The sequence below is a fragment of the Manacus vitellinus genome, unplaced genomic scaffold, assembly GCF_001715985.3.
Source record: "Manacus vitellinus isolate BGI_N305 unplaced genomic scaffold, ASM171598v3 scaffold_1_pilon, whole genome shotgun sequence".
Lineage (NCBI taxonomy): Eukaryota > Metazoa > Chordata > Aves > Passeriformes > Pipridae > Manacus > Manacus vitellinus.
The window spans coordinates 37045636-37070233 of NW_021939396.1; the positions used below are offsets into that span (position 1 = coordinate 37045636).

General features: G+C 39.4%; 1 protein-coding gene across 2 annotated transcripts in view; it reads left to right on the forward strand.

Moving 5' to 3' along the window:
- The window catches only part of TOX (thymocyte selection associated high mobility group box), a 223689-nt gene that overhangs the window by 105089 nt on the left and 94002 nt on the right, over positions 1 to 24598 (forward strand). For both annotated transcript variants that reach the window (XM_008921386.3, XM_018080005.2), the window contains exon 2: positions 9660 to 9725. In XM_008921386.3, the coding sequence (XP_008919634.1) occupies positions 9660 to 9725 (66 nt within the window). The remainder of the gene's footprint in view (positions 1 to 9659; positions 9726 to 24598) is intronic.

Genomic DNA, 24598 nt, shown 5'->3' on the forward strand with positions numbered 1-24598 from the left:
ACATTCATGGGGCTCTGTCTTCTTATTTGATGCAGGCAGGGAAATAAATGTGTGTGACATTCTTAATGAAGATAATCCTCTTGAAATTAATGAAGCTGCTCATATCCCGGAGTAAATGTGGATGGGAGTAAGATTGTCCACATGGCTGCCAGAGTAGCTGTTTTGGTAAACTACTATTCTGTATCAGCCCCACAACACCCTTGTCATTTAACAGATGTCCATGTTTTTCTAAGTCCTTGCAATTAGTCATTTCTGTTATCACTCTCTACAGGTCTGAATTAGTTCTATCTAATGAGATCCCATCAGACTGTGCTAAATAATTTGGTTTATCAGAAATTTAAGCTGATTTTTTCCATTTGAATTTGGTACGTACTTAAATATTTTACGCCTGTTCCTGTAAATGTCTGAGCTCTTGGGTCCTATTTTATCACATATTTGAATGAGTCCTTGATTTTAAATACTCTCACACTGTCATCCCTTTCAACAGCATAATTTTAATGCATGTTGTGCACGTGATCAAATGACCTGCTTCATTGGGCTAGAGTGCTTAAGTTCTTAGATGATACTTTTTAAAATTGGATTTCTAAGTATGGAGTAGATAAAAAAAATATTTCTGCGTATGTCATTTCCCCCTTACTCTTTCAAACCTAAGGCATCACAGCATCCAGGCAAGGTTATTTAGTTATCTCGCATTTGTTACCTTTAGTTTGCTTCTCAAGACCCTCTGTCATAGGATTTTTGGAATAGTAGTGACATTTTGCTCGTGTTTTTTTGGTTAATGTTGTTCTGGTCCTTTTTATTTGTAAGGTTCTGCTGTGCAGTAGGAGATGTACCTACTCATAGGAACTATATGTATCCCATTCACTCTGTAAATAACACAGTAGATCAACCTCTGTCCATGTATCCCTGCACGCAGCTCCTGCTGTAGTTATGCAAGGGAGTGGTTTTGTCCTAGTTATGCAAAACTCATTCACTACAGTCCATGGAGCCTCTCTTCTGTGATACTGCAACACAGGGGATTCCGCATGTGGATATATAAAAAATGCTTTTTAGTCATCTGTGTGCTCTCTGTAGATCCATTTTATTAAGCTTTCCAGTGTTTTATTACATAATCCACCACTTGACATGATGAGGCAGATATGAACATTGAAAAAAATTACTCTGAAACTCAAAGAAGATACCTGTTTCCTTACCAGTCTACCAGCTCTTGATCCAGTTCCTGTCCAAATGGCAATGGCACAATTCCCTTCACCTTCCATGATGCAGGATGAGACCTTGTCATGAAACTGGCCAGTTCTGTTGGTGTTGGAAAATATTCCAAGCCTACCAGGTTAGACAAATTTCCTCAGTTATTGTGGGCAGAAAAAGAAGAGTCTAATCTTAGTTGTTTAAACCTTTTCACCTTATCACCCAATTTCCCCAGTGGGTGGCTACATCTATAATTTAGTGTGGATTGAGTAAAATAATAACAAAAGCACTTGCTACTTTGATCTTGGTATGTTTATTTAATGAGTGCTCAATATGCAAGAAATAGTTTATCATAGGAGTCCAGACTACAATACATTGGTTTGGGTTTATTTTATTTTATTTATTTTTATTAATTTTTATTATTTTGTTGTATTTTATTTTATTTACACAGTCAAGGTTAAAAGGAGCAGGAGCCCAGCTGAGAGAGTTCAGAGTTCATCTCTGCGTGTTCACTGTCTTCCATTTAAATGTACACAAAGGACTAATACAGTACCCGCTCTCCCCTGGGCTGTCTTTGATACACTCTGCTGTGCCTGGACTCTGCCACTCCTCCTATCAGTCTGATTCTACTTCTTTTAGCCCGCTGTGCTCAGCACTGTAACCTCATTCAGCTAGTGCTCTGCATGCAGGCTAACAACTTCAAGGCTCTGTCAGGCATTGACACATGCAGGCTCCAAGCGGGAAGCTAAACACTCCCCTTCACCTTCCCTGCAGTTCCACATTAACCTCTATTAAGTGTAGGAAAAACACAAATGCTGTAGTGCCATCATTCAGGTTTTAACTACCGGTGTATATTTAGATATTCAGCCCACTCTCCACCTATGAGAACATACTCAGCAAACCCTCTGGCTCCTCCCTTTCTCTCAAGGAGAGCGGTAAGGAGTGAGTTAGCTTGAAGAATGCAATGGGAGAAGGTCTGGTTTGGGTATTTATGGCACAAGCATGAAAATCTGAGAGAAAACTTTGACAGCACTGCCTGTAATTTTTTGAGGCAATAGTAGGTGTTATAAATGGAAAATCAGGGCAAAATGGTCTCATTTGAGGAGAATTATGCAGGGTATTTACAAAACATGTCCTCTTTGAAAGCCAGGTGGTAGAAAAGGCACAGTGCAGTGCTATTCTGCAAGCCCTGTCACACTTTGATCTGAATGGATCAAAGTCTGTTGGGTGCTCTGGGCAGAGAGAGTTTTGCCGTTGTTCCTGGCTCTTTCTAAGTATAGGAAATGACTGACAGTGTTTCCTTGTGAAGCTGCACCCTCTCCCGCTCTGGGACCCGCTGCCAGTGCTCACCCACCTTGCAGCTCCCACTCTCTGACTAGCCACTGAGACCGGGGCAGATTCTTTCCCAACTCCAATATGCCTAGCCCACATCTCACCCTACTTGGTTACAACATGCCCCATATTCCTCATTCAGACTCTTTGGACAACATGGAAGAAAATGAAAGAACAGAAGGCACAAAGGATTTTCCTAATACTTTACTACTGAAAACAAGTCATAGAAATAAAATTGGTAACAATAATAATCTTGAGACATGCCATCTCCTTGATAATGCTTGGCTCATCAAACTTTTTGCAACCTGGAGGGCTCCTAGTGTTCCAGGTGGGACAGGAGTCCTCCATGTCCTGCCACTCTGCAGTAATCACCTTTCTTTGGCCGTACAGGGACATCCAGCTCTGCAAAGAGTTTGACTTCTTTTTGCCATGGTGCTCCATTCAGGCATTTTTACCTAATCTCAGCCTTCCAGTACTCCTCTTCTGATAAACAAACCTGGAAAGAGGGAGGGAAGATGGCAGAACAGTCAAAGTTGATAGTACTAGATTGTTTTTTTGACAATAGTCCTTCAGTGAGGTGTCGAGCCCCTTTCCTGGGAAGGATACCTGTCTGGAATGCATTACTGTACCACATTTAAATGTCTTCAGTACAGCATATGAAATGGAGTTCAGGAGACAAAATGGAGTTTCAATTTAATACAAACATACCACTTTGCCAAACTGTGTCGAGAAAGGAATTTTCCATCATGTATAATGTTTACAAAGCATCTCTGTTTTTATCTTTAATGGCTACTGTAACAACATCAACTGTTTCTTTAGCATAGCCATTTGATGATTTATGTTGTATACCATCATTATTTTAGTCTCATTTCAGCAGCTCTGAGGAAAATAAAATACCACTCTTTGTCATCAAGGAACCTGAGACAATATCCACTCTTGGCATTTGGTTTAAAATAAACAAAACTACCTATTTTGAAAGATTTTTTAGGATTAGTGGCTTTTAGATAATGTAAGCTACAAATGATATCTATAAGCTGTAACTAGTAAAATCACTAAATCATTAGAAATAAATAATCTTTTTACACAATGCTATTGCAATATCTTCTTAAACCTAATGAATTGTGCTGGGGCACCATCAGAGTGTGCTAAACTATGATTAAAAGGTATAAATAAAGTTTAAATTTAGGCTTAAATCTATCTTCTAGTTCCAATCAAAGATGGGAGAAATTTGTGTTTAGATTATATGATTAATAACACAGGCTTTGAAGGTCTGTAACATTCTTTGAAGAAATCGGGATGTCAAGTCCAAAGGCTTTATCCAGAAGCTGAACTTATTAAATACAGCAGCTTTCACCAATTTCATCATTTTCCCCCTCACTTCTTCTCCTTTAATCTTTACATTTTAGGATATCATTGTTGAGAAATATTTGTACATGAAACAGTGGCTGAAGTTGCTTTCCCTCCACACCTCTGTCCCACGCTTGTTTTGGCATCAAAAACCATATGGGCTAGTATTCCTTATACTTCCCTGCCTACACTGCAGTTGCACAAGATGCAGTAGGCTCTTCAGTGTGAAACAGAAGAAACTCAAAGATCCATGTGCTTGATTTTTTTTTCTTTTACATGGCTAATATAACTATGCTTGAAGAACTTAGATTGCACACACACACTCATATATATATATATATGCATACAAAGAGGAAGCAACTATGCAATTTCCTGAAGTCAAAAACTGTGGATAAAAAAGGAGCAAAATAACCCCTCACTTCTCTAAATAACAGCGAAGAAGTGTGACGTAGCAAGAAGATGGAGATAGAGGGGTGAAATTTCATTCTCCCAATAATCCAGATAGCACGGGTGGTCCTGGCAATAAAGACAAAGTGACTTGGCATAGAAGAAGGTAGCCTATGGAGGGGGGAGGATGCAAAGTTAGGCTGGAAGCCTCTGGTGAACCTGTGCATTCATGTGGTAGCTGTCATCTAAACTAGCTACATGAAGCTAATGCAGGTATGTATCTGCATTTATAGTCACTGTATATACACATACAGTTAGCAGTATATAAATATAGTTTGTTTCCAGTTATTTTCTTTGACTCTTAAGCCCTTCTAGTTTTTTTCTGCAGTCTTGCACCGTTCTTTTTCGGGAAAATTCCAAATTTTCCTGTGTCTCAGTTGGAGTCACCATGAGAATTTTTTTTTTCTGTTTGTTTTTTGTTCAACCTGTTTATAATGTCTTTGTGTCATAGTCCATGTACGATGTTTTTCATTTAAAACCCATCAAAAATGAAAAAACCATACCATTCCTGCAAGCTTTTTTACTTCATAGTCATTATTATAAATGCTGGTAGAGTTTGCTGCAACCCAAATAGGAAGATGAAAACAGGCTTCCTGGCCATGACTACATTGTATGACCCTGGTGTGATGCCACATTAATGGGAGACAGAAGCCAGCTTTGGATACTGTAAAACAGCTTTACCACTCCAGACATTTGCTGAACTCTGTCATAGCTCTTGCATCAGTTACAGTCAGACAGTGTTTATGTAATTACACCCCTAACTTCTATGAGTAAATTGCATTTAATAACAGCTGTTGGGTACTTTGTGCATGTTGGTTTGTTGAACATTACAACTTGTCTTACAAAGGGTCATTCTAAGGGAGACTCTAACTGGCCATGCCATAGTGTTGCCTGTGTGTTTTATTTATAATAATAATTTAAATAAAGAATATTGTGCAATTCTGATTTTATATTAGAACTAGCTCCCAGCTATATTTCTTTTCATATCACAATGCAGTAATATTCTTAGTTTGCTCTCACCCAAACTTCTCATGCAGTTACACTTTAATATGAAAAGAAATGTTGTCAAGACTAGTTATTATCACACATCAGAACATTGTATTAGCATTCACTTTTAATGGATTAAAATGAAAGATTTTGAAATCTGCTCGTAATGATACTGAAGGTTCTTGGAGACACATTGGGAAAGCTTAAATGAAATGTCATATGATATATATACATCATACATAGGTTCATAAAAGACAGTTAATTTAACTGCCTGCCTTTGTGTTTCATCTGTTCTGTTTGGATGAATCATCCACAGGTTAAGTGATGCTTGTGCAGTTTCTTTGCTTGAAATCGAGCACAGTGAATGCCAAGAAAGTTTAGGGAATACGAGGTTCTTGCAGAACTGAGGATAATAAGTAAAATAAGACAATTTTGGAGGCCTAGAGTATAACCTGGAAGGAAACTCTGGTTGTTGAAGACGTCTTTGAGTCATATCTGCTGAACTTTTGACTCACTGTCTGATATGGGTTGCTTGAAGTGCTGTTGCATACATCACTTCACTTATAAAGCTGAATTCCAGGTGGATGTAGTATGAGTTAAGCCGTCCTGGTGGACTTGTTGAGAGATGCCATGCTGCAGAGCCTGTTACAAAGCATGTTACAAAGCAGTCTGTTAAAGGTGGAATGATTCCATACTCATTTCTGGGGCTTAGGGGCATGTTTTGGAAGCTTCTGAACACATGGAAAAAAACATGGATAGAACTTTCCAGTTGATCAAATTGTTGGCATTTTTTTCTCAGTTTATTGTTTTGATGTGAGTTTGCTGTATTTGGCGAGGTGGAGAAGGTGGGCACACAGTATGCTGCATTAGTGTTTCTGAACTTCTTGTTATTGAAGGCTTGTGTACCCTTTTTGTGGCTGGGTTGGGATGTACAGGTCATCTCTATTCCACGCTGCTTTGATAGTTGGGAAGGGGAATGATGAATAAACAAATCAGCATTGAAGTAAATATTTTGTTGTGCTTCGGTATACAAAGATCATAATGTCGCTCTTTTGTAAACATTTTAGTAAACATTGAAAACTTGAAGGAGGTATCTCCTGGCAATATCTTCTGTTCAAAGTGCATGTGTATATGCTTCATTCTTTGAGTTTATGGGTGTTTTTCAGGGTCATATCCGAAGTCTTAGGAACTGCCAAAAAGCCATGCACCACGCTGCACTAGACTGAGGGCAGATAATAATTTAGATGGTGGTAAATATAGTACAAATACTAACATGGCAACAGTGTTAGTGTCAGCTAATATATTACAGTCCATAACCTGCAAATATAAGCACTACAAAAAATACACATTGCGTCAAATCTAGCTGACCTATATAACCTATTACACAACATCTTACACATATTTCTGACAAGCAGATGCTAAATATTGCATTGAATTGAATATTGAAGAAATTAAGTAATAAATAATACAGCTGATGGGTATTTTTAGATGTTAACAGGTCACTCAGATTTTACAGACCTTATGCATCAATATATTTTTCTGAAAATTTACCCTAACAAATTAATCCCAACTGTTGCAGAAGGTAATTTCTCATTTAAGGCCTAGTCAAAAGGCCAGAAATTTTAACTTTAGGTATACTTTTTGTGTTTTGGTTTCTTTGATCCATGCTCATATTCAGCCCACAGACCATGGTAGAACAAAAGCATTTCAAGAGCTACATAGAGGGCCACAAGCAACAAACAGGAGAGGCTGTGATCCAAGATCCTATCATGCCAGAGGGACCACTAATAGCAAGGCACTGATTAGGTAGGCAGATAATCAAAGAACAACACACAGAATGATGAAAATTTCTGTATTCATACAAAAATACCTTAGAGAAATTATACAAAGAATGCAGATTTGGTGATTGTGAGTTTGGGAGCAAGGACAGATGACCAAACATCCAAAAGAGGAAGTTATATGAAAGACTAGTGTACTTCATAAAGATTGTTAAGTCACAGGGTCAAGCATTATGGAAGGCAAAATAAATTCAAATGATCCTTGACTGTATCTAGCTAGTACGCAAAAAAAGAAAAATTTCTTCATGTTCATTGCAACTAAACATACACAACACAGAATTTGAATTATAGCAAAGTTTGCAACAGAGCACAACAAATGTATTGAAGATAATGAGGGAAATTCAAAAGAGGAGACTTAAGGCATCATGGTTTCTAGGGCAGACAGGACTACCAGAACCAGCCGGTTTAACTATCCTGTCCCTGGTATTTCTTATAAATATGATAAACGGATTGCATACGTTCCAAAAAAGATATCAAACTTCATTCTAAAATGTCTGACAAATGATGAGTTTGCTGTTGACATGGTGCTTAATTACCTCCTAAAGTAGGAACTTGTGTCTTATTTCAGGGCTCAATTTCTGTAACTCCCATTTCTCAGTACTAGATCTCATTATACCACTGTCGGGAAGGCTGACATCTTGCTATCAGACATCTTTTCAGGGTGTAAGTACCAATCACAGTGATCAAGGCATCTTCAGCCTTTCGTCTGACAACCTGAATGAGTTGAACTCCTGTAGGCCTTGCACTGGAGCACTTGCTTTCCAACCAAATGCTGTGAAGTCTCTCTTCAGAATTTCACCTGTCCATCTGAGTAGAAGAAACAATGCATTGTTTCCAGTGTGCAAACAATCCAGACACTAAAAAATTTTCTCCAAAACTCTACTTTTAATGCTTATAAATAAGAACATTGTTAAATGAGAAAGCTAAAAGAAAGGGTACATGTCAACAAGAAACAATAAAGGAACAAGCATCAAACACTGTTTTATGATCTAATCCAACTATCTCTATTCCATCAAAATCTGGAAATACTCTATTCCTTATGGCAGATCTGAGTCCATGGGATAATCCTTTCCCTCCCATGAAACTAGGACTTCTGACAGTTAGGCTGTGACTATCTATTAAATAGCTCTGGCCAGGAAAGGCAGACCATCAACTGCTGTGCCAGGAGCTGGCACTTGTTCATTTTACTGCTGCTATTACGAGCCTTATAGCCTCTGGCAGAGAAAGAGGATGAACAGCTGGAAGCTGAAATCTTTTCAGCCAACTCAGCAAAAATTGGTAGAGCTATCTGCCAAAGCCACAGTTTAACTTTGCCACCTTGGGCTAGTTGAACATACTTCACCTGGCAGGTAGAATATCCCCAGAAGCTCAGCAGTGATCGAGAAATGTCCATGGGACACCTTCTGTGGGAGCAGAGCAAGCTCAGTAGTAGAGACTTCTTAAAAAAGCTGCCATGTCATCAAAAACAATGGCTCATGTCCAAAATATGTCACTCTAAGCATTCACACAAGGGGTCAGGTGAAAGTTATTTCAAACAAACCTCATCACAGCTGGAAATTTGTGGTTGATGACTGGGGATGGGGATTCCTGCTGTTGTTCATTTCTACTTGAAAGGTCTGAGCAGAACTGGGACTATAGTTGCCCTGTTGGCAGTGCCACTTGGGAGGGCATAACGAGAGTTCTGCAGGGACATTTTCCAGATTATGTAAGAAATCAGTAGTTTTATACTTCTTTGTGTTGGTATAGGATGAGGCTTTCTCGATCTAGACCTTCAGATTTTAATCAACTTCTTTCTATCACATTTCCGTTATTTCTTAACTACAGCTGAGGAGAGAAAAAGAACTGAGGAAAAAAAAAAAGGAAAGAAGGTTTTGTACATATTTCCAGGAATGGTGTTTATCATTTACAGAAGGTCATTTTTGCAGTTCTGATTTGAATGTTTACTTTATTCACACATCAAGCAAACTATCCTCTTACACCATACGGACAGGAGGTATACTGTTTCATACATTCATATGCCTGAAAGCTGTCTGGAAATGTATTTCCTACTTTCTGATACGGGAACGTTTCAATAGGAGGGGGTTTAATTTGTTTTGAAATTTCAGCTCTTGTTTTGCTCTGAAGCTAAAGTTGGAATCCATTAAGATGCATTTTAGTGCAGATTCTATTCTCATCTTCCTTTTCTCAGTAACTCTGCAATTCACTTTGTACTTCATTGCAACCAACAGCAATATGTATACATGGAGCACAAAATGAGCCATTTTGTTTTAAAACAGATTGCAGATGAAAGGAAACCATTCATTTCTTGCTTGCTAGCTGTAATTACTAGAGCGCTAATTACTCCAAATCACTGACATCCAGGGTCAATAAGGATGACAACAGGAACATCAAAGACAAGATGCACACACACAATTACAAGTCTCTAAAACCAGGCTGTAATATTACTTTATGGCAACTGTTTTTTTCAGTCAATGCTGAAAAATCAAGTTTGCTGAATGTTTACTATTATTTCCTTTGCAGTTTGACGGTGAAAACATGTATATGAGTATGACAGAGCCGAGCCAGGACTATGTGCCAGCCAGCCAGGTGGGTTAATTAATCTTCTCTGCCTTGTTTCAGATTGTAATTAAACAAATTCAAAGAGTTGCATTGCAAATGAGTGGCACTATCAGTAACTGCTGCAATCAGGAATAATCATAATTTATAAACAAAGCATTTAAGCCTTGTTTCCAGTTAATGAGATAGAGCTGATAAAACACCAGAGTTGGTGTTTATTGAAAGATACTACCTTGTTTCCTCTCCAGAATGCAAGCAGCTGTTTTGCCAGCATGATCTTTCCTAAACAGTTGTTTTACCTTCAGGAAATAAAGTCTTTACAGGTGCAGGTTATTTGTTTATCTGACTGCAGACAAGTTAATCATTATAAGCCACACATGTCACAAATAGCCTTAATTATCACTTGTAGGGCAATTGCACAATTGCATTTTTAACAGTAATCCTATGGCTGAGGAATGTTGCTAATATTACAGAATTAGCAGTGAGGTTAAGGCAATGACTTAATTTTCTGTAGCTTGCAGCCCAGGAGTTTAATGTGATGTGGATTTTTTACAAGTATTTTTGAGTCCTTTTCCTTTGGGAAACGAAGCACACTAAATTTTGATATTAGGTGCATATTAAAAAATCTTCCACCTGTCCCCTTGAATCCTAAGATACTATGGGTTTCTAAGAATGAAAGATTTTAATTACTTATTGAAAAGCAAAAATAGTTTTGAAAGTTTTGGGTTGTCTACCTGTTGCTGTGTCTATATGTAGGGGAAAAATTTTTATTTACTTCATGTGTTTCAGTCAGTGGAATTTTATGCTAGTAAGTGGCAGAGATAGTGCTGCAGGTCAGTTAGACTGTGTGAGCAATTGCCATGAATAATCAGACTTGTGGTCTAGATCATACAATATTTCAGGCCCAGCAGTGGCTAGTCTTTCTAACAGAACCAGAAGGATTATGTGAAGAGCTCTCATTAGGTGGGAAATAAGTTTGCATGCATAGTAAATGTGTTTAGATAAGCTGGATGTAATTTAGAAATCAATGCTTTGGAAAGTGACAGTACATTCAAAACTAAGTGTCTCCGTGAAGTAGGGTTCTTCACGTACACTGGTTCATTTGGGGGCAGGGGAGCAGGAGATTGTGTGAGATGAGTACATGGTTCAGTCAAAAAGACCATCTTAAAAATATTTCACCATGTTGCTTCCCAGGCTTCTGTTGAAGTTACTTTAAATACCTTTAGAGACCAATAGTACTTTGCATTTAGGAATTGTGCATGATTGAACTTATTCAGCTAAGAACCCTCCAATATCCAGAGGTAGTTTAGACTAGAACTGTTTGATTAAAAAATGAAAAATTGTATTATTAATTTTTCTCTAACCATTAATCCAAAAACTGTACTGACAAGTTTTAGTATTATTATTAGATTAAAGCAGCCTAGTATCATCTCATTTATGCCTTAAGGGTTTGGAAGTGCAAGGGCTAATTGAATTTGTTTGAAACAGTAGAAATACAAACTCTGTGAATGATTGCTGTTATAAGGCAGCTGCTACCTTTCAGAGAATCATTATGTCTGTTTTAAATAGTTTTGAATAAAGGATTGCAAATCCACATTATACATCAGAATTATTTTTCTTCTGTTGATATTTTTGTACTGTGTATGCATGTAGTTTAAATAATTTAAATGGCATATTGAAAAATTAAGAGTATAAGTTTTAATCTTTTATGTGGTTTCTACACGTGCTAACAAGGCCCAGATCTTCCAAGATATTTATGCATCTAACACTCACTGATTTCGGTGGAAATAAGGTGCTTAAAGTACCCTTAAAGATCCAGGCCTAGATATTTTAAATGCAAATGACTTTGTCTTCAAGAAAAAAACCCAAAACTATCAAATGTGACATTTCCAAATTCAAAGACGTCAGAAAACCCTGAATACTTAGTAAAGTCTGGAACCAAGACTTATAGACTTAAAATCTCACTATGGCAAAGTTGAGCTCTTGAGTGTCTGGCTCCCAGGTAGAGTTCAAAACCTAGAGGCAGGTGTTGAAACTGTCTATCCTTTGCTGGGAGATCCATCTGACAAGAGACAGCTCAATTGCCAGGCACAGTGTTTTATGTTTTTACCAAGTGACTGACACTCTTCAAACAGCCTCCTGTGCCCAATTGAGAGAAGCCGTCAGCCTTGGGCTGTCGCAACCTCCTTTCCCTTGCTGGGATTTTCTCCTGGTGCTTGCACTGTTGCAGTGGTTTTAAGTGAATATATCGAATCATACAATGGTTTGGATTGGAATGAACCTTAAAGATAATCTAGTTCCAACACCTCTGCCATGGGCAGGGAACCTTCCGTTAGAGCAGGTTGCTCGGAGCCCCATTCAGCCTGGCCTTGAACACTTTCAGGGGTAGGGAGTCCACAGCCTCTCTGGACAACGGGTGTCAGTGCCTCACCACCCTTATGGCAAAGAACTTCTTCCAAATGTCTAATCTAAGCCTACCCTCCTTCAGCTAAAGGCCATTTCTCTTTGTCCTATCACTACATGCCCTTGTAAAAAGTCCTTCTCCGGTTTTCCTATTGACTCCCTTTAGGTACCAGGAGGCTACTCTAAGGTTTCCCTAGAGCCTTTTTGAAGCTGAACCACCCCAACATTCTCAGCCTGTCTTCATAGAAGAGGTGTTCCAGCTCTGTGTGGCTGGAACATATGTGAAAGCCCATATTAATAATAGTATTTTAAAAAAAAAAAAGACAAAAAAAGACAAAAGAAGACAAACCACACTAGGAACAGGAAGTTGGGATGTATTGGAAACCTGCCTCTCTCTTGTTTCATCAAGAACCTGTGACTGTGAGAAAAGCCTAACCAAACCTGTTTCTGGCACAGACATCTGCTAGTCATTCCTCAAAGGAACAAAACAACTCTCCATTGACAGTATCGGTGAGGTCTTCACCGCTTATAATGGGGTGCTCTTCCTATCTTGGGCATAAACATTTGTTGGTCAGCCAAAATTGGTAAATTGACTACCATTTCAACATCTAATCTGTTTGTTAAAACTGGAAAAAAATTATATTCCTTGCTCTGAAAACAAAGCATGAAAGATTGAGTTGCTTACAGGGGAGGGAAAGGAAGAGGAAAGAATGCAACTGTATTTTCTGACCCCAGTTGTCAGGACTGTTTGTTAATTTTCCTTTCACTGTTACTGGATGTAAAACACATAATGCTGTAAAAAAAAAAGAGAAAATGTTCTCTCTCAGGTGACAACCTAGTTGCCTCATTCATAGTTTTGTCCTCTATTTTGCACCTGTTCCCATGAGCCTTGCTATTGACCTCAGCAAGAGAAGTGCAGGATCCTTCCCACCCTCAATAACTTGTCTGTTCCCTTGCAAGATCAGAGATGAGGGTTTGAATCCTGTCAGAATGAGGAGTGAATTAATTTCTCTGCTTTCCTTGATAGACACACATCTGTTAACTAAAATATGAATCCCACATGTTAGGAGATGCACAGTCCTATCAGAAACTTTTATTCAACCTCTGATCATGCTAACTGAATCAGACATGAGCATCATTTTCTAATTTCAGAGTCTGACACAGCTTACTTGGGAGGTAGATTGGCAGACTGAGTCATGGTATGCAACACCAAAGACCAAGAGGTTTCCACTAGGCTGTCTTCAGGATTATGGGACTATACAGACAGGGTTTCTGGGGTCCTGATATACCCTGACATGCACTTCAGTTCTTTCTGTTTACTGGAAAGTGTTCACATCCAGAAAAACATCACCATATATTATTTTATGGGTTTTAATCAATTTATCCCCTTTGGGCTAACATAAATAAAAGCTCAGCCATTGGACAGGAAAAATATAGTTTTGTTCCTTTTGCTATATAACATCAAACATCTGCATAGTTTGATAACCCAAGACAAGTTGCCTCACAGCATCCCTCAACAATAATTATCATTTCTGTTCAATTTTCAAATCAGTACATGCTTTGGGACTTACAGACCAAGTTGCTAAGTAGCAACATATGGCTCAGTACTGTTCCTGTGATGTTGCTGCAAGCAAATAGCATAATTCTATACTTGAAATGATTTTTACAGAAAGCCAGTGCTGGAACTGAGCCAGAAGTATAAGTATACAGTAAAAATTAATGATATTCTTTTAAACTGTCCCAAAAGGCTGTTTGGCAATGTTGTCTCTGTGTACATTTTATATATATGTGTAAGTACTGTGTTTTTGGTTGTGATATATGTAGTACCGGACTCTGCACTGCAGGCATCTCCTAAATGAGTTATGCCAGCCATATTAACAAACATACACAGTAAAACTACATGGCATTTTCACTACTAATTGCACTTGGATCTGAAAATATTTATCATTCTAAAATAAAACTATGCCTACTGCTCTGCATTTCAGATTCCCACCAATATATTGTTTTCACCCCACACCTATAATTGGAATCTCAGAGATGAATTGTTCTTTATGTAATTCCTCCTCTTGTAATTTGTGGGCCATGCACAGCACAGTATAAAATTATATTGTTTATTTTACATTTTTTCCTAGTCACAATGAGGAATGTAATTTCAGGACTCTGTTGCACAAAACTTTGGCACTTTTGTAGCCTTCCTGAGGCCTGATATACCTTAAGGCTAATGAATCCAGCTGCCAAATTCCCTGCACAGTCCAAAGGAAAGGGAAAAAAAGAAGCCTGGAGCTGATGGTTTATGGCAGTACCTCCATTGTCCCCATTGGAAAAAAAGAGATATCCGAGGCAGAAGAAGGAATACTGTTTGCTCAAAGGTGGTATTTTCCTGCTTCCCAGAACTATGCCAGGAAGATCCATATAAGATATGTATGCATGCTCTTTGGTACAGTGAGCATCATGGGTATCAAAACTGTTTTGTCTGGTACAGCTCAAGAGTGAAATAGGATCGAAGGACATTCAAAATGGAGATTTTTCATGTTAATAGGAAAGTAAAGGCTTTCCTTGCCTTTTGTTTCCGTATTGACATGGTCCTAGATATATCCCTGACTTCTTTTTTACATGTTTATACTGTAATTTCTTAGATTATTTATGGCATAACTATTACTCATGGGAAGTAGGGATGGATAAATGCCATGTAATAGCTGCCCTCTCTTGCTCTGTATTGGTCCTTCCCTGCAGGTAGGCTAGAATTTCAGGGTACTGTATCCTGTTCCTGCCAGAGGATACAGCTCTTCATTCTTATCCCCCCCTTTAGAGCCCTTGTCAGCAGATCAGGGCAGGAGTTGGCTGCCTAGGAAAGGATTGAGAAAAAGCAACATTCTTAGATGGAGAATCACTGCGTTTCGATGTAGTCCCATGGGTACACGCTACTGTGAAGTCCAACGCAATCCTACCCGAAAGTCAGAAAGCATTTGCTCATTAGTTGAGAGGCTGCTCCACATTGAGAAGGCAATGCTACCTGGTCAGTCTGCTGACTGGCTGCAGTTCAGAACTGTTTTAGACCATATTCCACCTCCCTCTTCCTGATCCACCGTCTTTTAATTTCAAAAATAATCAATGGAAGGGAGTCCGCTTCTTGCTCCTCCATTTCTCTGAGGCTGTCTATAGTAAAATGCCCTCATGGAAAGAAAAACACCAGGCAGGCCTTTCAGATCATGAATGATGGGTTAAAGCTGGAGGTAATTTCACCCAACCTTTCCCTTTTGTCTAAACCATAGTCTTAATGTGTCTTAATATCAGGCACAGAGTCTGGAAAGAACTGAGTCCCTGATAAAAATACATCAACAGTTGCATTAGCAAGGCTATGTATATATTTATAGATATACATCTTTAGAACTGTAGAATGTTTTGAATTGGAAGGGATCTCTGTAGATCATCTAGTCCAGTTCCTTGCCATAAGCAGTTACATCTTTCACTGAATCAGGTTGCTCAGACTCATCCAGCCTGACTTTGAAAACTTCTAGTGATGGGGCACACACAAGTTCTCTGCACGATCTCTTACTGTATCTCACCACCCTCACAGTAAAGAATTTATTCCTGTGTCCAATCTAAATCTGTTCTCTCTCAGTTTAAAACTCTTTCCCCTTGTCCTGACACTACAGGCCTTGATAAAAGGTCTTTCTCCATCTTCTTATAAGCCCCATTATATGTGGAAAGTCTGCTATAAGGTCTCCTCGGAGTCTTTTCTTCTCCTGGCTGAACAATCCCAACTCTCTCAGCCTTTCATCATGCTCCAGCCCTTGAACCACTTTTGTGGCCCTTCTTTGGACCCAGTCCAAGAAGTCCATGACTTTCCTGTGCTGAGGACCTCAGACCTGGACAGAGCACTCCAGGTGGGGTTTCACCAGAGCAGAGTAGAGGGACAGAATCATCTCCTTTGACCTGCTGGCCACATTGCTTGTGATGCAGCCCAGAACACAGTTGCCTTTCTGGACTGCAAGTGCACATTGCTGGCTCATGTCCAATGTGTCACCCACCAGTGTCCCTGGGTCCTTCTCCACAGGGATGTGTTATATAAGTATGTATGAATGTCTTTAGCTTTAATGCAAAATCTATGAACATGTACTGTGTATGTATTTAAGGATATTTTAAATTTTTTGTAGTCAAATAACATTTATAAAAATTAAGTCAAAATTAGAGCCTGTTGACCAGAATTTAAGAGCTTTTTCAAATTTCACATGAAAGACATAACTCAGGTGAAATACCTTTACCCTCTTTTACTCCAATTCATTTTAGTCATTTATGTTCAGTAGATGTTGAACTTTTACTCTGATCAGAAGAAGAAATGTATGTGACCTACTTATCTCTGAAAAATGAGTTACTTAAACATGCCTTAACTTCTTTCAATTAATGCCTATTCTATAGCACATGCAATAAAAACACTAAAGAGGGCAAAATCTATTCCCTAAGGATCCTAAGTAAACATACCCACAATTACAGTTGTATAAACAAAGTGTCCCTCTCCAGCCTTCAAAAACCATTAGCATGGATCTGTAAAATTGAGATCATATCAGAAACCTCAGCAAGTATAACAAATTTTTCAGCGTTCTGTTTGTCTTCTGGCTGTGAAACCTTGCACTTCTATTTTCTTTACAGCCATGTGGGCTGAAAACTTTTTAATGAAAGCAGGTCTGGAGAGTAATTGCCTTGCTCCAGAAGTTTGGGGCTTTAGAAGTAAATGTCAGATACTGCTAGAGTAATGCTAAAATTGTGAACTTGGCCCTTTTGTATACACAGTGATTCTGTGCATCAATTAAAAGTATTTTTCTTAGGAGTTGAAGATGGGAGGGAAACAATGTAAACACTGCATCTTGTCTTAGCAGTGGGATCAGGATGATAGCAACTTCAGTGATAGGCCCACAATAAATCAATAAAGTAAAAGTAACAAAAGCTATTATTTTACCATGAAAAAGGTAAACAGAAAATCAATCATCAAACGATGAATTCTCTATCCAAAAGCCAGAGGTATTTTTTCATATATCACAAGAGAAAAGGCACTGCTTTTTGCTGTGCATGACATGAGAGAACTTTCTGTTTAATGAGCAGCCAGTGTAAAATATCCTTCAAAATGTTTCCCTCTACTCCTTCATGTACAACTTTTTTAGCATGTGAAAACAGATTACAGACATCATATATTTTAGTTATGTAGTTTCCTTTCCAGGAAACTCTACAGGTCAGCAATGTGGATGAATTATGGTATGTAACCATGGGAAATGTTAAAGGCAGTATTTTTCAACTGAGCTTCACATAAAATGAACCTTTTTTGGTCCATAAAATGTCTGGAAGAATTACGTGAATTTGAACTACAAATTAGACCAATTACTATTATACTGTCCCTTTTGGCAAAGGCTGCTGCAGTAGAGTCAGTTTGACCTGTTGACCTCTGATGGAATAAACCGATAAGATGCCAGTCTTTGATTAATCTAGTTAGTTTTACGAAATCTGGCATCTCAACAAGCCCAGACTAGTTACTCAAACCAGTCTTCAATGTAACATTCAAATGATCACTCCGTGGAGTCCCAGAGGTATTCATTACAGACAAAATTGCTCTTGTTGCCTTGCATACAAGCTGAGTTTTCAATGGGAAATGAAAGGCTGCCTGGAAAAATAGGCCACCTAATTAAGTTAAACTACTCTAGCATTTGGCTTGACATCTTCATTACTCAAAATTAAAAAGATGCTTCACTTCAGCACACAAGTTACTATTGTTTATGTTGTTTTCCTCTTAAATTGGCTTCTTACATAGAAGTCTGTTTTTCAGAATTATATCTTGTAATAGCTCGCATATTTCTTGCAGTTTATAAAAATGTCTTAATAGGTGCTACACTACTGATAGTTGGTATGACATTAGTACGATTGAGCTTATTACTGAGGTCTCAGCAGTCTTACTGCTTACATGACACTTTATTAATAGAGGGCCAGATCCTGCCAGTTTTACTTGTTTGAATAATCTGGACCATTCCTTGGCCTTTTTACTGTAAGGTCCTGGGTCCAAAATCTAGGTGCCGAAGTCAGTGGGACCACTTGTAGGAATTGGGAGCTTTGATATTCCTCAGCTTTCAGGTTTTCCTATGATTGCCATGAGACTAAACAAAAGTTACAGCAGAATTGCAAAGAGTAGCCATGCCTCTGTTTTGGTCTTCCTTTTTGTCAAGCGGTGACATTTTATACTAAATCTGAAATTTTTCTGGAAATTTCATCAGTCATTTGGGAGGGGTATAACACAAGTAGGGCCCACTGTCCTTTTGAATACTGAGAAGCAATCCATTGTTGCTAAGCTTTCCTAAGAAAAGAGAAGGAAAGGGGAAAAAAACACAACAGAAAATAAAAGGATTCTTTATCCTTCATCATTGTGTGCCCTGGGAACAACATTATTTCATCTTTTGGTGTCTTTCTGAGAAGGGATCGGGAAATTTAGGCAGATTATTTGCCCCCTAAACAGATATACTTAAATGTAAATCTATACTACTGCTATTTTAAGAGCATTTAAAAATGTAAACATGTGAAGAGCACAGTGTCTTGATTGCTGGTTTAGAGTCTATGATGCTAATGAAGCTTCTGACAGGTTAAATGTGGTGTATCATCTATATTTTCAAGCGACAGGATTTGTGAAGATGTGACTCCTTTTTTTCAGTTAAATTCTGCTTTTAAATATGCATATTGCTAGTTTTATTACCCAGTGCTTTGTACTGAGCATAATTTAGATATGTTTTGCAGAGAGGGTCTCTAAAAGGTTTTTTATTTTTAATATGCTTTTTATCTCTAGTTGAAAAAGAATATTTAGCAAATGTAGTAACTAATTTATGGAAGTATGTTTTGTAGTGCTAAGTTCAAGATTATACCATACTGCCTGTGTTATAATACAGACCAAAACCTGTCAAATAGGATCCCAAGTTACCTTGAGAATTTTAGCTTTCATTAAAATGTATTAGTGGTAGTAATAATAATAATAGTCATAGTAGTTTTCTCCCATGTTTCAAAGAGAATCTTGTGAATATTCTGTCTTTCCTTTTCCTGTTCTGTAAACAGCCTGAAGCAGTAGCTGTGAGGTGATGAAGCTGCTCTGCTCGTCTTTAGGAGGTCGCATGCAGAAACCTATTGCAGTGCAAGTCTCCCCTTCCTTTCAGCATCCCCAAAGCAGTGGACAAGTGGCAGCTGTTTATGCAGGGGTCCTCCTAAAGCAGCCCCAGTGCTGCTTTTTGAAGGTTGCACTATTAGGGCCTGCCACACACTGTGGAGGGACCAAGTGCCTTTCTCTTCAGGAGAGAACAGTGACAAGGGTGTCAAACAACAACCACACTTGGGTCCCCACTGGGGACATGCTAAGGAGGGTGGGAGGGTGAGAGGGGAAAGGCTCCATATGGGAGAACTAAGGATGCCCCATTTGTGCCTAAAGCTCCAGTGTATTCCTAAGAAATTTCTTTGGCAGTTGATCACTAATTCTCTTTTAAATTTACTTAAATTTTCTAAATAGGAGAAGTGTAAGCTGGGTCTTTGTCTGAAGCAAAGTTTAAATGCTTCAGTTACAGTACTGGTGTTTGCAGAGCCCAGATCTTTTAACCTTTTATAACATTCATGCTTCTACTTATTGTCATCTTTAAAATGTATTTCAATTTAAAACCTCTATGGAGAACACATTTACCAGCAAACTGCTATAGTATATGCATAAAATTAATGTAATTAATGAAAAGACTCTCAAGAGTAAAGTATTAAAAAAAAAGTCTATACTTTTACATAATTCTGTTAACTATGAAAATTATGATCATTTTTAAATTAGTAATATCATTGTCGGCATATTCTCTTTCTTGAAAACAGAATTCATCTGCTACTGGAAAATTAATGTTTTGCTGAGGGCTTTGCCCTTTAACTAATGTAAATTAGAGAAATTGATTAACACAATAGAAAAAAGTTATACCTTCCCCTGTAATAAATTTTTGATAGCTGTTCCTTGATAAATTAGTATATTGTGTGTTTTTAAATGAATATGATTTATTGCTGTTGTCTACCATATGAAGAAACAGAAAAAAATCGTTTGCAGGATCATTGACTTCAACATATCCATGGCACTGTTGGACAATTCTTGCTGAGTGTTAAGATGATTTATGTAACAGACCGAAGGTTTCCACAGTAATGCATTATAGTCTCAAGCTATCAAGTCTTGTTCATGCAGAGACAAAAGTAACTGAAAATCCCTTGCTTCTGAAGGTCCTTCATTTAGAAATTAGAGCTAAGGTCGATCCTGTTAAAACTCCTGGAAATACTTGCTGTCAAATATATCATCCTGACTTTCAAATGTGCATAAGATACATTGTTGTTTTTCCACTTCTAATGAGCTCATTGTTTTTACATTAGTCTCGATTCATAAGTATTTCAGTTATGTAACAATATGTTCAATAATAGAAGAGGAGACAGCCTGAAGCATCTATCTTTTAAAAACTGGCATCTTTCCACAGTTCAGATGCAGAAGCCTTGGTGCAAATGAAAAATTAAGACACGCTCTACATATTTGGCAGTACCATTCATTTCATTTAAATTAAATATCTATAGGCAAAGTCCCAATTTTTAAGGAACTGTTGCTAATACCAGATCCTGTTGAGTAAATGTATGGTGACTGATGCAACCACTGAGCACATGAATTAGACTTACTTAATGTATGTTGTCTTCTGTGCTGTCATATAGTAACAGTTCTGCTCTTTCCAGAGGGATTTATACTGGATGTTTGAAAGCTTGCTGCCTCTTGTGGTCAGTCTGTTTGAGCCATCTGCTTTGGTTTCCCTTCTCTGATTAAAGTTCTATTAAGACTATTTTTAAACATAATTAAGTTTTGCTGGCCCATATGCAGCCACCACTGTTGAATACGTAAGCAAAGGGATTTTATTTTTATTTCCTGAAAGCATTTCCCTTATTTTTCTGATGAGTATTCTCAAAAATAAATGCTAGATTTTTTTTGTGTTTGTGTTATTAGCACAGCAGGAAGCATAGCCTTAATTTGAGTTATGTGTTGCCAAAGAACTGACTTTGGACATACACTTCCCCTCCACCTCCCAGTTTTTCTCCCCCTTCTATAGCTTGTTGCTGGATTTGACCAGGCTGAGAGGCATAAAAGGTAAATTGAAGAGGACCAGCGAGGTCATTGTTCAGGAACAAAATCTTGGTCTTGGATTGGACAGTGAATCAGGGTTAAGTGTATCGCTTTATTCTGGCAAGCTTTTCTCATAAAATTAAAGGCTAAAATAGCATATAGGTAATGAAGTCTCTTGATCTCAGAGTGGGCATCTCAGTCATCTGTTTTATGAAGTTTCCATAATTTGAAGCAGAAATGTCACTAATATTTAGCCAGAAACATAGAATATTGTCCTTTAGATTTGGAAACATTCATAATTCATGAAGCTTTTTCATAACTTTGTGTCTATAGATAACTCAAATTTAAGGATGCTGAGTTCTGAGATTGCCACTGTGTAGTTTTCATCTGAAATACACTGAAATCTGTTTACAGTAAATATAGTAATGAAAATACTCTTTATAACAAAAAAAATTAAAGCATTGTCTGTTCAGTGCTGTGCAGTTGGCTTAGTGGTGTTAATTTGCAGAGGGCTTTCTCTCTGGAATATAATAAATGTCCAGGAAGTTCCCCTAAACTGAAGAGCTGAGAAACACCTCATCCACTCCCACAGTCATGAGATGAAAGTGAAACCATTGGCAATGTTCCTAGCAGCTCTGTGGAAAAGGAAATAAAGCATCTACGGCTACGGGTTTTTTTCTCCCCTATTTATTCAAAAGTGAAAAGGTGAACTTGCTAATGCTTCTGTGACCAGTAGAATAAAAAGGAGCTATTCCATGTCTTTCTGAAAGAGAAAATTCTGCTGACAGTAAAACCAACTCTAAAGGAAAAATCCTTGGAGTGGGTGGAAAGACCCTAATCTTGCTCCCCATCACCAAGAAAAACATAACAGAACTGAAGCTACAGGCCACTACTTATTATGAATCCGTATGAGCTGTACTTATGAATTGTAATTGGATACAGGGAGTATCCCTAATATCCCTAATGCTTTTGATGGTGAATCCACTACCTCCCTGGGCAGCCCATTCCAATGTCTGATTACTCTCTCTGTAAAAAATTTCTTCCTAATATCCAACCTAAACCTCCCTTGGCAGAGCTTGAGACCACGTCCTTTTCTCCTACTGGTAGTTGCCTGGGAGAAGAGACTGACACCCACCTAGTTACAACCTCCTTTCAGGTAGTTGTAGAGAGTGATAAGGTCTCCCCTGAGCCTCCTCTTCTCCAGGCTAAACAACCCCAGCTCCCTCAGTCTCTCCTCGTAGGACTTGTGCTTCAGGCCCTTCACCAGCCTTGTTGCTCTTCTCTGGACCTGCTCCAGCACCTCAGCATCCTTCCTGAACTGAGGGGCCCAGAACTGGACACAGTACTCAAGGTGTGGCCTCACCAGTGCTGAGTACAGGGGAAGAATCACTTCCCTGGTCCTGCTGGCCACACTGTTCCTGATCCAGGCCAGGATGCCATTGGCCTTCTTGGCCACCTGGGCACACTGCTGGCTCATGTTCAGCTTCCTGTCAATCCAAACTCCCAGGTCCCTTTCTGCCTGGCTGCTCTCCAGCCACTCTGTCCCCAACCTGTAGCGCTGCAGGGGGTTGTTGTGGCCAAAGTGCAGGACCTGGCACTTGGCCTTGTTGAACCTCATCCTCTTGGAATCAGACCATCTCTCCAGCTTGCCCAGGTCCTTCTGCAGAGCCCTCCTGCCTTCCAGCAGATCAACACTCTCCCCCAATTTAGTGTAATCTGCAAATTTGCTAATGGTACACTCAATGCCCTCATCCAGATCATCAATAAAGATATTAAACAGGACTGGGCCCAACACTGATCCCTGGGGGACACCACCAGTGACCGGCCACCAACGGGATGCAGCCCTGTTCACCACCACTCTCTGGGCCCGGCCCTCCAGCCAGTTCCTAACCCAGCACAGAGTGCCCCTGTCCAAGCCCTGGGCTGCCAGCTTTTCCAGGAGTATGCTGTGGGAGACGGTGTCAAAGGCTTTGCTGAAGTCCGGGTAGACCACATCCACAGCCTTCCCCTCATCCACCAGGCAGGTCATCTGATCATAAAAGGAGATCAGGTTGGTCAGACAGGACCTGCCCTTCCTAAAGCCTTGCTGGCTGGGTCTGATCCCTTGTCCATCCTGTAGCTGTTGTGTGATGGCACTTAGGATGATCTACTCTATAACCTTGCCAGACACTGAGGTCAGGCTGACAGGCCTGGAGTTTCCTGGGTCCTCCTTGCAGCCCTTTCTGTGGATCGGTGCAACATTTGCCAACTTCCAATCATCTGAGACCTCCCCAGTGAGCCAGGACTGTTGGTAGATGATGGAGAGTGGCTTGATGAGCTCTTCCGCCAGCTCCCTCATCACCCTAGGATGGATCCCATCTGGTTCCACAGACATATAAGGATCCAAGTGGCTCAGCAGGTCTCTAACTGTTTCATCCTGGGTTACAGGGGGGCTGTTTGGCTTCCTATCTCTGTCTACCAGCTCCAGAGGCCAGTTGTCCTGAGGACAACCTGTCTTACTGTTGAAAACTGAGGCAAAGAAGGTGTTAAGTACCTCATCCTTCGATGAGTTACTTAAGGTACACAGTCATCTTTGGTGACTATGTTCCCCCCCATGTCCACCCCATGGAGGTTTTCTTTTCCCCTCCTTTTGCTATCGATGTATTTGTAGAAGCACTTCTTGTCATCCCTACCAGAAGAGGCTAGATTGAGTTCAAAGTGTGCCTTTGTCTCTCTAATTTTCTTTCTACATGACCTAACTATATTCCTAAACTCTTCATGAGTAGCCAGCCATTTTTTCCATAGCCGGTAAACTCTCTTTTTTCCCCTAATTTCCTTCAAAATCTCTCTGTTCAGCCAGGCTGGCTGTCTTCCCCACTGGCTCGCCTTGCAGTACACTGGACAGCCTGCTCCTGTGTGTTCAAGACTTACTTCTTGAAGCATGTCCATCCCTCCTGGACCCCTTTGTTTTCAAGGAGTGTTTCCCAAGGTACCCTCTGAAACAGTCTTCTGAGTAGGCCGAAATCTACCCTGCAGAAGTAGATGGCCCTTTTTGCATCCCTGAGTATTGAAAGTCTATTATTTCATGGACACTGTGCCCCAGACGACCTCCAACCACCAAATCTCCCACCAGACCCTCTCTGTTTGTGAACAGCAAGTCTAGCAGGGCCCCACCCCTGGTAGGCTTGTTTACCAGCTGGAGCAGGAAATTATCCTCTATACACTCTAGGAATCTCCTAGACTGCCTCTTTTCCACTGTGTTGAGTTTCCAGCAGCCATTTGGCAGGTTAAAGTCGCCTACACGAACAAGGGCTGGCAATTTTGAGACATCCACCAGCTGCTTGTAGAATAATTCATCACCATCATCATCCTGTTTGGGTGGTCT